Source organism: Montipora capricornis, chromosome 2 (assembly GCF_036669925.1).
Source record: "Montipora capricornis isolate CH-2021 chromosome 2, ASM3666992v2, whole genome shotgun sequence".
NCBI lineage: Eukaryota > Metazoa > Cnidaria > Anthozoa > Scleractinia > Acroporidae > Montipora > Montipora capricornis.
Window position 1 is genome coordinate 46,956,315 of NC_090884.1, and position 15,692 is coordinate 46,972,006.

The 15,692-nt window shown below is 38.4% G+C and overlaps 2 protein-coding genes across 2 annotated transcripts in view; one reads left to right on the forward strand and one right to left on the reverse strand.

The window, feature by feature from the left end:
- The window catches only part of LOC138024435 (ubiquinone biosynthesis protein COQ4 homolog, mitochondrial-like), a 14,323-nt gene extending 14,136 nt beyond the window's left edge, over nt 1-187 (reverse strand). The window contains exon 1 of the mRNA XM_068871643.1: nt 79-187. Within this exon, the coding sequence (XP_068727744.1) occupies nt 79-169 (91 nt within the window). The 5' untranslated portion in view covers nt 170-187. The remainder of the gene's footprint in view (nt 1-78) is intronic.
- A 2,312-nt stretch (nt 188-2,499) lies between these two features.
- On the forward strand, nt 2,500-14,723 carry LOC138024425 (T-box transcription factor TBX5-A-like). The gene is made up of 5 exons (XM_068871631.1): nt 2,500-3,111; nt 5,797-6,079; nt 7,218-7,358; nt 7,940-8,001; nt 13,559-14,723. Exons 1-5 carry the CDS (start codon nt 2,591-2,593, stop codon nt 13,707-13,709), a joined length of 1,158 nt encoding a protein of 385 aa, XP_068727732.1. The 5' UTR covers nt 2,500-2,590; the 3' UTR covers nt 13,710-14,723.
- Nucleotides 14,724-15,692: the final 969 nt, after the last annotated feature.

Below are 15,692 nucleotides of genomic sequence, written 5' to 3' on the forward strand. Positions count from 1 at the left end.
TAAAATCATACTCCTTCATATTTAAAACGGTACTAGATCTTATCAGCATAAAAAAAGGAAAGGTATTTTCAAGCTTGCCTGCTGAAACAAAGCGTCTTCCCCACGAACGTCTCCAAGATTTAAACAAAACTGTCCACATTCGGTCATTTCTTGCATTAATAGCCGCCATTTTGTTTCAATCACCTGGCAGGTTACACCAGGCCCTCTCCATTCCGAACACAGGTCTCCCAAGCTCAGGCATTTTAACGCATGTTTTTTGGGGCTTCCCGGGAAATACAAAACGCTTTAATCACGTCTAATAAGAAAAATAGCTGCACAAGAATGGGCAACACATAATGGACGCCGGGCAACACCGTTTTATTTCTAATGTCTTCTCGATTATTACCGGATTCTCATTCTGGATGGATTAATCCTAAACTTAAATAGCTTAAATAACTTAAAGGGAACCTCCACTAAAACAACAAAATAACTTTAAACTACAGAGCATAATGTTTACAATTGGAATTGCTCAATCTTTTTCCAATGAAAGCGTTTGTATTCGAGAAAAATAAATTCCAAAAACGCTTATTTTGGCTTTCAAATTTCCCGGGCGCCGCCATCTTGAATAATTGTGACGTAACTTGGTTGCTTTATTGTTCTGATACAAAGAGCGATTGTTCTGGAACAATAGGGCAACCAAGTTACGTCACAATTATTCAAGATGGCGGCGCCCGGGAAATTTGAAATCCAAAATAAGCATTTTTGGAATTTATTTTTCTCGAATACAAACGCTTTCATTGGAAAAAGATTGAGCAATTCCAACTGTAAACATTATGTTCTGTGGTTTAAAGTTATTTTGTTGTTTTAGTGGAGGTTTCCTTTAAATAGCTTGCTCTTGCTCCGAAGAACCCAATGCAAAGCCTTTTCGCAGACCTCTCAGTGCGTAGTGGATCCTCAAACAGACCTCCGCATTTCAAAGAGACACTTGCTTTTTTTTTTTTTTTTTTTTTGCTTGTTTGTTGTCACATGAAATGGAAGTCGCATTTGCATACCCTTGCGAAAAAATGCGAGGACGCATGGAAAGAATTTCTTGCGTTTATGCACAAGTTTTCTAGTGTGGCAAGCGATCAATGTATACCAAGCAGCTTTCTAAAACCGGCCGCTTACGTAAATGTTTGATAGCAGAACGACGACAATATTGATATCCGACATCAATTTACATCTACTGATTTCTTCAAATTCGAGGGGAAAGTTGAGTTTTTTTGTGATTTCGCTCAGAGCCTGTAAGACACCACCACTTAAATTTTCCCAGGCAAACTAAACCATGAGCGCGAACCGAGTAGGACACTGAGCATATTTTATGACTTTGTTATATCTATTTTTTGTTCCTCGCGATTAATTTCACATTGTTGGGTTATAATTATAATTTTTCGCATCTTGTTACACACCTTTCTGAAGTCCCAAGGGTTGATTTATTAACACACGAATTGTTTTCAATTCGTTTACCTGATTATAACTTTCGCGTGTCTTATTAAAATAATGATCTAACAAGCGAAAGAGATGTGTGGTTATTCAGTCTTTGCATGTACTCCGAGTATAGCATCGGGTCGGATTCATCAACCGATTTTAAAACGAGAACACGCTCTATCAGAGTTATTTGCGATGATTCTCAAGATATCATCATATTAGAGGAGTTTTCAATTTCAAAGCTAAAACACGAAAACGAACTTTGTTGAATAATAAGATCATTTTCTTTTTAATTTCCTTGCGACGTGGATTGAGTGTGACCAATAATTGTTTCAAAACAAGTGTAAAGTCGATATAAAGTTATGTCTGAACCAAATATCCATATTGCTGATGAACGCAATGCAGGGAAAATGTCAATTTTTATTTGCCAATTCACTTAGAAAGTCGGCAAGGACATTTTCATGAGAGTTAGTGTCCACTTAAGCTTTAAAATTAAACAATAAAATTCGGTAGCAGTAAGTAAGCCGAAAGGTGTCAAAAGTTAATGTGCAACAACTTTCATTCATTGTATTATTTTATGTCCTTTCGTCATGCAAGAAGTGTTCCCCACAGAACCATTTGCGTTAATAATGTAGTCGGCTTCACTAACTTTTGCGGCCACATCAGTCCTTTGTTGTAGTTTTTTTATCTGAGCTGTATCAGCTGCGTCATCAACCAGTCTGAAAAACCTTTAATTGGTTAGTATAAATCTTAGGTGATAAGGGACAAAACCTAAAAACCTAACGCTTTACACCTGCCGATACGACGGAAATTTTTGTTTCTCATATTCCCTAGAGCCCGTGAAGCCGGAACACCCAATCACGGAGCTTAAAATAGAGAATTCCCTAACAATTAACTCCCAGTGCAAATTTTTAGGATGACACCTTTCTCACTTCAAAGTAGATTTATATAAGGACAAATTGTTTATGCGAGTAGCCAATCAATTTACACGTCTCACAAAAGCAACTAGATTTCATTCTTTGTGCCAGTGTTGAACCGAGCGCGGTAAAAGGTGATACTTGTTGCCAAATCAGTCGTGGCTGTATCTTCTGAAGTCGAAGCACGTATAATAGTTAAACAACTGACGCTGAACGCGGACAAAATAATGAGCTTGCAAGGAGACGATAGTGAAAATCTCTCGCCCAAAGCTGCAGCTTTCTCCATTGCCAACTTGCTGACCAAGGATATCAATCAGAACCCCAAGACGAGTGAGTTCGATTCGACTTTAATAGGCCGTAAGGAGAGAGAAAACACTTGGACGAGAAAGCATGAAGATCAGATATCCAATAAACTCAAATTGCGCACTCTTTCGCGAGAGACCTGCGAAGACTACACAATCCAAAACATCTTAAACACCGATCATTCCCGAGGAAACAGTTGCGCAGAAGGTGTTACAAATGCGGGAGCTACAAGACATGGTACGGCGTTTGATCCCCTGCAGCAGTTTGCGGCTTGTTGCGATCTGGTTAGCAATATAGAATCTTCAAAAAACTCTTCTTCGTTATTCGCGCCGCATATGAGGTTGTCGGACATTCAACGCGAGGTTCAAGTGGCGATGCAGCAAAGCGACCTTTGGTGGAAATTCTACGCCTGTGGCACAGAAATGGTGATTACCCGCACGGGAAGGTGAGAAATATTAAGTTGCTTTAGCCCAAAACGCTCACGTGTTTAACTTAGTAAAAAATTACTCCATTATTCCTTCTTTCTTCTATTACAAACATGTTCAAGTGGCAGCCCTCTTGAAGTGTGACTCTCTTAAAAGTCACTCCGAACTCATTTTATTAGCCACTTGTTATTGGCAAAAGAATCTGCCAAGAGTCTTTAGTGTATGTTGCTTGAAATAGCCTCGTGAAAATTATCCAAATTATGGGAAATAAACTGTTGTTAGGTTGGAAAGGCATTCCGCCACGAGTGACTGAATAATCCATGAAGAAACAAAGTTTAAATTCAAGTTAGGAGATTGTGTAATTCAGAGACTTTTTGTTCACGATTTCTTCGGTGAATAGACGTCTTTCAAGAAGTGGCTTCTACTGCGAACAAAAGTTCGGTGGTTTTGGTGTAAATTCTTTAACCACTCGCGAGAAACAACCTTACTCCTTGAATTAGCAACATTCACTTCAAAGAAAGAGCACAATCCACAAAGGAGGCCAACAATCACACGGATCTTCATGTGACTATAAGAAAAATTCCACAATGTTCAAATTGGCCTTGCTTGTCTTTGAAAGTAGCCCGACTTTCTTGACGAATAATTGTCTTTTAGCATTTAATTTAGAGAACGATTATTTTCCCTGCGGGTAGCTTGGTTTTCTTAATTCGCGTTTCGATAATTGCTCAAAACATCCGACCCAGCTAATTCGTTACCCAAGGTACAAAAAATAATATATCTCGTTTAGCTCCTAAGTTACATTCTGCCATTTCTCGCAGATTAATGACGTCAGCTTTCAAGTTTCTTTGCGCGTGCTTATGAAGGTAAAGAATGCGGTCGGTCGCGTGCCACTGTAGTTGTATATGTTTTTTTTAAAATGATGTTACCATGTGTAAGAAACAAAAAACATATCTTTTGGACTTCTTTTCATTTGCTTAGTTTTCTTCTGTGCATGTGCCTTTGATACCAAGTTTTTACTTCAAGGTAATTGTTTTCTGTGAGTGTGGATGAAATTGAGCCCTGACTATTGTATCTACTGCCCCTCGATATGACGAAACCGATCTGTTCAAAAAGGGATTTTGTGTGCAAAAATCTTAACTTTTGCTGTGCAAAGTTTGCTTTTTAAGTAACTCATTTAAGAGGTCATTAAATGAAATAGTGGTGTGAATACATTAATAAGATTTCACTCTTCATCAGTGAAAAATAATTTCTGTTTTCTAAAACAAAAATGACGGTTTATTAACAGTAGGCAATTTAAACCTTGTTTTGTAGAAAAGATAGAAACGGTTTAGCTTCGCAAAGGGCCTCGCCATTAACCTCGAGCAATGGTTTTAAAAAATACTAATGATACGTTTCGATACCGTCTAAACCAAAGACTTTACCAGGACCTGACATATCTCAAGGATCTGAGAAGTTTCTTTTATCAGATCCAGGTGTGGTGTTATTAAAATTCAAGCTAGTCACTTTTAATATGCAAAAAAATGCGAGATATAATGAAGATAAGTATTATTCACATGTGGGCACAAAGAGCGTTTGATTGCTTATCTTACCGAGCACAGAAATATCGCGCATAAGCTACACAATACTCCTGAATGGTCCGTTGACCAATCAAATTCAAATAAGAGTTTAAATCGTGTAAAGGCCGGATCGGAAGTACAAACCACTATGCCTTGGTGTATAAAAAAAAAAAAACAGATAGGTTTATATTGAATGAAGATCAGAGATACGAATGATTGAGAGTTCAGTGTCTTTTAAAGTTTCGAGTCCTCGTTGACCTCAAGAAAGGGAATCACTCTGTCGATTTGGGAACGCATGCAAGAAATACTTAGAATCGTCACATTGGATAGTTTGTAGTAAATTCCTTTATTTAAGCCAAAGTCACTATTAACCTTTTTTTAGACTTATTATTTACTTTATGGTGTTCTAGCCTCAAAACTGAGCACTTAAGAAACCGTAGTCTGCTACTGTAAGAATGTTAGTGATAATATTTTGGATTCGATAAGATGTTTTGCGAGACAAACTATGTTTGTTCTCGGCTTCGTGATCCTGCGAATCAGCGCAGCGTAGGAGGGGAAAGGAATACAGATAGCACCAAAACCACAAAAGCGGAAAGGCATATGGGATAAGCAAAAGTAAACAACCACTTTAGGGTTTGTATTTTGCACGTGCCTCCGCACCTTTGGGTGTGTCTCTTTGTTCGCGGATCTCACAATAATGAACGGCGTTTTGCAATCAATGAGCGATGTTTTGCTTCCCGCTAATGAGAGAGGAGATGATTTGGACATATGCACATGGATCATCACCTAGCATGTGCCCACCGCTATATTACCTCATTTCTATGAAAGCTTTGTTTTACAACACGCCTTAAGTTCACGTGTAATATTCAGCTACTATTTGCAAGGACAACCGACATTAAAGAGTTACCTTGGAGCGGAGAATCTATAGGCGTGTTGGGGCTACATTCGATGTTTATTTCCCAATCGGCAGAGGGCTTTTATCAAGTAAGCAAATGATTGTATTTCCGTGCACCTGTCTCAGTGCTACTATTGCGATGAACAAACTTTTTAAAAAAGTGTTTATTGAGGCACAGATTCCACCAAACTGACGGTGTATTTAATCATGTACATATCAACGGATTCATGACAACTCCAATTCATGTCTTGCAGACGAATGTTCCCAACTCTTGCCTTGTCGTTCCTTGGAATGGATCCTAGACGCTACTATTCTATCCACGTCGACATCGTTCCTATCGACGGTTATGCGTACACGTTTGTTAACAATATGTGGCAGGTCAACGGTTTGGCCAGCGAGATGCACGCTTTGCCTTACATCCAGTCCTACCAAGCTGACGAGGTCGCCCATACTGGATTGTACTGGATGAAGAACGGAGTCGACTTTAAGAAGGTTCGGTTAACGAACCGGCGAGTCGGTCAGTTCAAAGATGGCGAGGTAAGATCTAATGTATGATGTTTATAAACTGGACATTTAATATTATGCGATAGTTAAAGATATTCTTAAGAAATCAATTATTCTAACTAAGAGTTTTTGTTAAATGAGAGCTTAAGATAAAGACATCGAATTCATGTTGAACGCGTCAATATAGCTATTCGTTCTCATGTAAGAAAAAAAGACTTTCACTGCGCATGAGTCGTTTGGCATCGCCAAGTCGGGCAACCAACTCGATGAATTTGCGTCTTCAATCCCAGCTGTTTTTCTTTCCAAAAACCGAGAAAATTAAGGAAATCAAATCTTTCTCGGCTTTTTTGAGATGATTTCTCTGTGCAATGAAAGCCACAATAGGTGTCATCGAGAATTGCGGAACATTTTTGCTATACCGAGTTGGCGAGTTTTGTGATTTTCTCGCTGACAGAGCTTATAATTTATTCATAATCGTTCTCATTGTCTTTGTCTTTACGCTGTGCCTCGTGTCTCAGAAGTTAACTTTGTATTACAATGTAACGTTCTGCCCGAAAAGACCTTCATAGACTGATAAACCAATTCAGTGGAGAAATTAAGGTTCGAAAGAAAATTTTTGACATTTGGAAGTAAAAAACAACATGTAGAGTAAGAAAAGCCAAAAGTGACTTTCTTAGTCAAGGCGAAAAGTTAATTTAGCAATTTCAGTTGGAATTTGTTAAACGTCATTGAGAAAGAGCGAGTATAAACCTTAAACACAATGGTAACAACTTTGAAAAGTTCTTGTTTCAAGTGCTTGTCATTTGAGTATTTTATCGGCCTGATTTTGAATATTTTTGTATTTGTTATGGCTCTCTCTTTCAATATTGAAACGTATCCAAAACACACTAAATTGAGTCGGCGGAGCTATAAAAAAAACATAAAACCGCAGCTTGAGAATAACATTGCAACGACAACTGAAATTTTGGTAAAGGTTGTATAGGCTTATACTTCCATACAACTCGCCGAGCTGAACAGGGTAAGTGTAACAGCAGCTGCATTGCCTTGTGGAACTGAGGCTAATAATGGCAACATATGCACTAGTTTGAAATACGTCTTAAAAACTGAATGCCGTGAGAAATTCAATTGCATAACAGCCAGTACTAAGTTCGTATCTCTCTTTGCCTCATAGCTTCATTTAAGCCCAAACAGAAAATACCAGCCGAGGATCCACGTCGTTGAAGAGACAGAGGAAGGCGTCAAAGTGTCGTGTTCAACGTATGTGTTTCCTGAGACAGCCTTCATCGCCGTCACCACTTACCAAAACGAAGAGGTACCAAACATGCAATTCCATCATGCAGTTTTAGTTTTGCGTGGAACTGGTTAAATAAGTGTTAGTGGTCGGAACTCAGCTTAGTACACCTCTAACAACCAACTGGACTCAGTTATCTTTGGAGGTCTAGACTTTGACTTCGGCGTGCTTTGAAAAGAGCCCACTGGTTTTAAGGTTTCCAATTTCACGTTTCTTCCGTCCAAGTGGGTTTTCTTCGTTTTGTTAATTTCAATATTACTTTTGGAGCAATTATAGAATACAGAGCCACATTTAAGATCTATGAAAGTACTAGCTCGTTTGACTCGGCAGTGGATGAAAGATCCAATCATAAACATTGGGGTCTGTTGTACTGGTAGCTCGTTTTATGTCCGGCCTTACCGTAAACTTGTATCATGTATAGTGAATCAAATGTAAGTCAAGAAGAGAATCTAACCGAGTACGTACGTCCTGGCTGTGGTAATTTGTCGAAACGAATGTGGAATACAGGAATAGGAATAGAGGAAAGAAAAGAGAGAAATAGAATTAACCAAAGCCTCGTCGTTGGAGGTTTCATCATGTTAAAGTTGCTTTCTTTCTTTCAGTTAATTCAGATGAAGATCGACCATAATCCCTTCGCCAAAGGGTTCAGAGACAAAGGATCAAGGTCAGTATAAGCTTAATATTTCATGACTTCTGCTGAGATAAAGTTACTTTTTCAAAGCCAGATGCTGATGGTACGATAGGTTGACATTTGCACTCGAGCTCCTTAGACTAATTTTATGTAATTTATTACAAGATCGTAAATTCAAGGACAAATATGTTTATTTTTCTTGAAATATGCACACAAATAATTCAGTACTTGTATAAATCTTCAGAATTGTTAAATCGAATTCATCGATAACACTGTTAAGAGAGAAATCAGTTGGACCTAAATTGATCCATATCACACTTCATGGTTAAGGACGCAAATTAAGCAAAATAAACGGTTATGCCATTAGTATTTACAGTTAAGAGCTTTATCAGTCGTCACTATCTCCATCTAACGAGGTCATTCCGCTTTTTAAGATAATTACAATGCATTAAACACAGAAGAGTTAGCGATGTTGCGGCTTAAAAATGGGGCCGGGCACATATCTCGACTTAAAATAGAGAGATAAAGGGAAGGGAGACTCTTTGGTTCCGCTTAAGTCTAACAATCTGGCCCCACTTGTTGGAAGGGTGGAAAGCGCTATCCACTGGATACCTCAGTTGGTTTTGCTAGTGTTTAATCCCTTGGATACTGATTTATACGGCGGTGGATAGCATTATCCACCTTTTAAACAACGGACGCCTTATGCAGTGGAGTATTGCACGTTCAGGGTTTAGCGTACAATCGAAATAACAACACCGTTAAGCCGATGATACACCCCGGCGGTTCAACATCTTGCAACATTTGTTGCTCAACAAATGTTGAACAATGTTGCACAAACGTGTTGAACGGAACAGAGCTGGTCTCTGTTTTCGTTCAACATCGTTCAACAACATTCAACGTGTTGAATGGCATATTTCAACATTCAACATGACGCAACACACTGTTCAAAATTTGTTGATCAACAAATGTTGAACCGTGTATCATCGGCTAGTCTTCACGGAAAGTGCATAAATAACCCAATACTGACTGGGTTAACGCCCACAGATAGCCTATTTGTATCCACGACCACTTGAATATAACGTCAACTTGACACTTTTAAGAACTGACAGGAATCGTATTTCATTTAGAGGAAATCTTTTCAAAACAGCACTCAATTAAATTTGGTCATATTGTCAACGCTTAGCTTTGTTCGTGTTTGTTAGTCATGCAAATCGACAAGAAGTAACTAATGCATGTAGTTTTTTTAACTTTATTGTGAACAAGTACCAAGAAAATTGATGCTTTTAAAGCACTGAACAAAAAAAAAAAGAAGCTCTGATGTGTTTCATTGGATGTCTTTGCAATCGATTGAAGTCAGAATCCTTGAGCAATCTTACTACACAATAATATCGATATTAGAGTATTCATAGAGTTGGTTAATTAATTATAACAGCCCTTATAATTTAAATTGTCTCACCTCATCGGCTGCGTCCGTCTAAAAGTCTTTCAGGAAATGATGCAAGAATGGCCGTTTTTTATACCAGAGACACATAATTCGTCTGGGACGAACTTGGGAAACATTTTTTCTGTGTGTGTTAAATTCGTCTGGTATAAAGACGGGCAAAAGACGCATTATGTATCTGGACGAAGTATCCACTTCAGTGCGTCTTCGAAGGCGCACTAAAGTGGATACACATCTTTACACTAGACGGATAACACGAGCGACGCATAATTCGTCTGGACCGATTATGCGTCTCTAGTATAAAACGGCCCATGACAGCGGCATTATTCATTCACTCATTGCTTCAAAATAATTTGTGAACAGCCACAAGAAGAGCTCTTTTTAGGTCAATAATAATTTTTTGACCCTCATGCAAGACACAAAGCCGGCTAATTAATGATCATATTTATATCAAATGCTCTTAAAGAGGTGTTACAGAAAAAAATGACACTGGAAGTTAATTTAGTTCTTTTTTTTTATTCTTTCGGCGGCTCGATGTGCCCTGAGGTGGTTTTTTCTGCCCCTGCGATTCCACAATGATGAAAAATATCCATTCTGCAGCAAAGATTCACAAAACACCATCGATTTTGTTAGTTCACATCGTCCAGAATGTGTCTTAATTGTTACAACTTCATGACGAGCGTTTAGAACAGTTTCGTTTACTGTTTCATCGCCGTTCAGGGCCCAAGTTCATTGAAGAACCTACGCTATAACCTATTGAAATTTACACTCATTGGCCACGTGGGCATTGTCCTATAATATTATTGTGAACATCTTCTCATAAACATTTTGGAACCTTTTCGCAAATTAGCCGACCTAACCATTTGTAAAATACGAATGAACTTCTACATGATGCTATAAAAAACCTACGGTGCTCATGTAGATCCCGCGTGTATCATTTCGTCCACCGTCATCGATCCCTCATTTATACCTCTTTCTGGTCAGTAATGGTAAGGCGTTCATAAGGCTTTAAGCAGAGTATGTCCCTTTTTCTCGTGCTATAAAATCGTGGGGATATGTGAAATACTCCGACCAATGATAAAAACGTAATATATACAGGAGCAGAGTTTGTTAACTCGTAAAGCTCGTGATAACCAAAAATATATATATATATTTTTTATACGTTCGTGGTTTCCTTCATGAATTCAAACAGAAAGCCGCTTTTTTTTCATTTTCCCACTATTGTTATTGCGAGGCAAAAATTGTGATAAAAAGACTATTTATACGCCTGCTAAGTTTACAGTTAAATCGTACCTTAAAGTTATTTTTACTATCAAAGCTTTTTGTGAGCACCGCGTGTCGCGAGCCGGACAAGAGCTTTTATTTCAAGTTCTCTGTAAAGGACAAAAGGAAATTAGGATAAAATGCTCAGAAGAGACTTAATGAATAAGTAGAAAAAGAAAGAGAAGAAATAGAAATCGTTGCGGCGAAAGAAATTCAACTGATATTTAGGCTCAGTTAATCCAATATATCTTATAGAAAATCTATGCTATTTTCCTAGCATTTTTATTGGTTGTAACTTTCCTTTCACAAAAGATAGTGGAGGTTCATAGTTATTGTGTAATCTGACTCATTTCTAGAATAAAAAGTAAAAGTTAGAGTTAAGACATAATCTGTACATTAATATTTTTTCAACACAATAAACTTTCATTAGCTTTTCCTCGTGTCGCGTGCCATGCCGATAAACGAGCCAATTAAAATCTATCTCAAGCTGTTAATGATTCTTCCGACCTCGAAAAGAAAGAAAAACGAAACATTGATTTAATTGGTGTTACGAGCGGATAATGGCCTCAATTTCTCTAGGCAACAAAGGGATCAATAAAAAAAGGTTTTGTATATTTAGGAGATAAGAACAGCACGAGTTCAACTTTTGCACCGCAGACAGGCCGGGAGCAATTACTAAAGTAACCATTCGTATTCTGAGAAGTATTTAGAGGCTGTGTTTAGACTTGAGTCAAGTATTGTAAACATATTGCGGTAATTTTTCTGCTCCAATTTAGTTTTTCACGTTTTGTGTGCTTTTCGGGCACCAATACATAGAGTTGGAGGGCTACAAGAATCCATGCACGATAGATTTACGTTCGCACGTCAACACTGTTGACAAGTACAGATATTTTGATGCCCATCCGGACAAATTCGTAAGGTACTGAGTTACATTCGCTATTCCGCTTTGAACCAGTGACGTCAAACCTTCCCTATGCACGATACATAAGGCAGGTGGAAAGTTTCTTTTGGCAATCTACCGATTTCAGTTGAAGGTTTTTCACAGTCCTCGAATTTCTCCTTTGGTTTCACTTTCTTTGAAATATGGAACTCTCTCCCCCTTATTCTGCCTAATTAAAAAATGACAAGTTTTAAACAAATCCATTTAAGAAGATGTTCACATTTTTATTTAATCTTTTTATCATCGTTCCTTTTAGTATTCGTAGATCTCTGCAATACTCAGATAACATTCGTCGTTTTCGAACAATGAAAATTTGTTGCTAACGAACTTACAGGGATTGTTTATTTCGCTTTGAACAAAGCTTCCTGGGAATAATGTCATCTAAAAAATTCATTTTCCTCGATGGAACGCCCCCCAAAAATTGATGTATCTGCTTTCGTTTATCACGGCACTACTTCAAAACAACAAGTTCCTTATACTTTTTTTCCGTAAAACTTTGGAGGTTATAGTTTCTGTTTCTTAGAGTTTCTATACGTTATAAAATAGTGCTTTTGTACAGGCCTCACTGCAAAGCTGGACGTCTCGTTGAAAAACTGGAAGGCGGATTACAATTAGGGCGCCACATAGTCTCTTTACAACTTTTCTTTCTATATTAGCGGAATAGTTACCGAGTTTTCTTTGTCTAGTCTCGCCGGAAGCACAATGAATCGTATCCTGCCCTCGTGTTTTCACGTACAGTTTCCAGGGAAAAAGGGTGCGGTTATTTTGTTAAAAAATCAAAGTAAAACACATGGCCCTGATCCTAATGAAAATATATCTTATAAATCTCTGAAATTTAGGAAAATAAGACAGAGACAACTGCGTAGTGAAAGACAAGTAGTTTAAGACAACTGCGTAGTGAAAGGAGAGAATTAGTCGCAGTTCTTCCATTTAAGAACTTTTATCGTTATCGACTGAACCCTGCTTAAAATCGTTACAACTATTCCCTCCAAAATGGAAAAATCTTCACATGCTTCAAAAGTTGCACACTAACCTGAATATTGGATATCATTTAGACTTTGGTCGCCTCGTTGAAATCTCACTAATTTACTGCTTTTGCGTGTGTTTCTTGACCGCGAAACATTTCAGGTCATTTCCGGATGGAACGATGCCCTCTGTATCAGTAAAAGCGAATACGCTTCTTATAATGAAATTTTGCTGGAACTTTGCCATTTCATATTTTTATAAAGTGGTTATATAAGAGTAGTTGTTAAACATGAGCGACCTGTAAGAATGACTGACTTTTCGAACCCTAAGAGTTGACGAGGCGTTTGCGAAACACGAACAATAGCTTAACGAATATTTGTTTCAATTTGTTTTCAGATCTTAGAAAAGCACGTTCAACGTCTATGCTTCATTTTGTCTATTTTGTGTTTGTTTATCCTCGCGTCGCGTGCCACTAAAACAACTAATAAACTTTAATTTTTTTGTTAAGTAGCTCGCAGTAAGATCCCAGTTGGGGAATAAATATCGCTCTTGTATCATGAACGTTGCGCCATGTTTCAGTTTCAAGCTGCGTCATTGATAAGTATTATTTCCTCTTCATTTGCGCATGTGTTGATAGTAACTGTACACGTGTGGATAGCCTGGGAAGCTGTATCATGTAAAACAATGTGAAACCGCCCACAATTCTTAACCTGGTGTAACACATATGTGCTGCGAACAACACTTGGGATTAGCAATCCCACAAAAGTGACAAACGTAGACGCCTCTCCGGTGTTTCAGTACGGCAATGCGATTATTGAAGACATGACCATAGAATCAGAATCAAATTGGAAATATAATTTGGAATCTCACCGACTTAAAAGGGAACCGTATTACGAAACTCAGGTCAATTTAGCAACTTGCTACTTTACCTATCGGCGCCAATGTCAGTTCAAGTATTGATTTTATTTTTCTTTAATTAGGCGAAGATACGTTCCCTATGAACAGAGAGAAGATCTCCCCGACAGTTCCCAGTCTTCTTTGAGCGGATTTTATTTCATGGACAGAACAGCGGACTCTTCCCACAGTCGTGCGTCAACTCATTTAAGACTACAGAATTTAAAACACTTCTGAAAAGGGTATCGCTGTAAAGATCGAGTCTGAAGGTTCCACTGGGCAAACTTGGCGTTTCTAAATATGAAATTAAATTTGGTTTGGTTTAAATTCGCACCTGAGTAGGGGTGAAAGCTGGTCTTTGATTTTGCAACAAGGCGTGAATCGTGTGCGTGTAAAATTCAAGAAGATATCGGTGTCAATGTACATTGAATTGTCTCCAACTGAGATAAAATCCAGGGGCGTTTCTGTCGACAGCGCCCAACTTATGAAAGTTCCCGAATTGGAACTTAACAATAATATAACTAAGCTTAAACCACAATTTGTATCTCTAAGATTATGCGCCCACCAATTCGAAACTTCAAAATCCCATTTCCCGGATATGGGATCATTTTCTGCGTCAGGGATGTAGATGATTTGGCACACGAATAAGGCCCTTCCGGGTTATAAGGAAATTAAACTGAAAGAGTTTTTCACAGATCTTTTAAGAATAGCTATTGAATAGCGCTGAAAAGCAAAAAAATGGAATGTGTAAAAACTTTTGTTCACAGATTTTCATTTTTATCCTGCTTAATATAACTTTAAGTGATTTCAAATTGTTAAATGTTAACGGTGTAGTAACTCAAATCTGGTCAAAACAGTAACATGATTTGGAGCAACGTGTACAGACTGAGAATTTTACATTTGGGTTGCAGTGATTTCAGTGAAAACAGGTTTTGCCCTGGGGACGGGAATTTTATTCCCGAGCAAGATTATGACGTTTCGAATTGATCGGCGTATGACTGGAATCGCAAAAACATTTGTCAAAACTCTTTACGGCTTTAGCCTGTATTAATCCTTTCCAAATAAAATTAGGGATTTTTATAATATATGAAACATTCAATTATACTTTTGGCTTGTTATGTAAGTCATTTTACAGTTCAAAAGACTTTTTGCTCGTCATCGGTATGCAAACAATTAAGTAGTCAAGAATTAAATCGCGTTTGTTGCAATTCATGTTTGCTTTGGAAAACAACGTGTGAGAAGTGCAAGAGATCGAAATCTATTAAGTGATTAATAATAAAATATGACTTTACAAGTTTCACAAATAGTGTTTTATGGGTTCTTCAGAAGGAGGGCAATTCGAAACTTGCCTGGTTTATCTAGAGTGGTTCCTCTCGGACCGTTTGGGAAAATAAACTGAAGATGCGTTGAAAATGCCCAGTTCAACCAGTCGACTTTTCGGTAAGGATCTACTTGCCAGCTGCATTACTTAAGACAAGACAAGACAAGTAGGCCGATCACGGCGAAAGGCAACCCGAAAGCTCCTTTTTCTCTAGCTTATACTGAACTGACTGCAGCCGGGGTGGGCACTATACTCCAATCCCGTCACACGCACGACTTCTCCCCAGTGATACTGGTACTCATTTTACCCACCACAAATGGATGGAAAACTGTCATTCGAACCCGGAACGCGGAGATGAAGTCCGCGAGCGATATCCACTACACAGTACGCGCACTTTATTACAAGTTCATTGTTATTATTATTATTATTATCCGACACTGCATATGCAGAAAATACTGCGGATCATCGGGCCATAGCCTGTGGCCAGCAAAGTGTTTTTAAGTGTCCCAACACCTTCCTCAGGATTTTTGCTGTCCCTAGCAAGCAAACACGCTGAAGGGCATCCCCCAAACAGCTACTTCCCAAAACCTCTAGAAACTGTACCCAGTGCACCAATAACTATTGGGACAACCTGCTGGACCTATCGAGATGACAGTTCCAAATACCTTTGTTCTCTTGTTTCAGATCGTGATGATTGTCGATTTCTCCCTCTCCATACTAACAATTCGGATGTCGAAGGGGCAAGCAATGTCGATTATAAGACAAGCTATTATTTTATATTTAAGAGCGCAATGTATGGCTTGTTATGTTCCAGGTCAGGCGGTGGTTCGTTTAGATATGAAAATCCCAAAGCAGTTTTTATTTTTCGGGATCCAACACCGGAGCTGGCTTGTGGTCGT

Coding starts and splice junctions, on each gene's coding strand:
- LOC138024425 (XM_068871631.1), top strand. CDS start 2,591: ATGAGCTTGCAAGGAGACGATAGTGAAAATCTCTCGCCCAAAGCTGCA. Junction 6,080..7,217: donor GTCAGTTCAAAGATGGCGAG/GTAAGATCTAAT, acceptor TTTGCCTCATAG/CTTCATTTAAGCCCAAACAG. Junction 7,359..7,939: donor CCACTTACCAAAACGAAGAG/GTACCAAACATG, acceptor TCTTTCTTTCAG/TTAATTCAGATGAAGATCGA.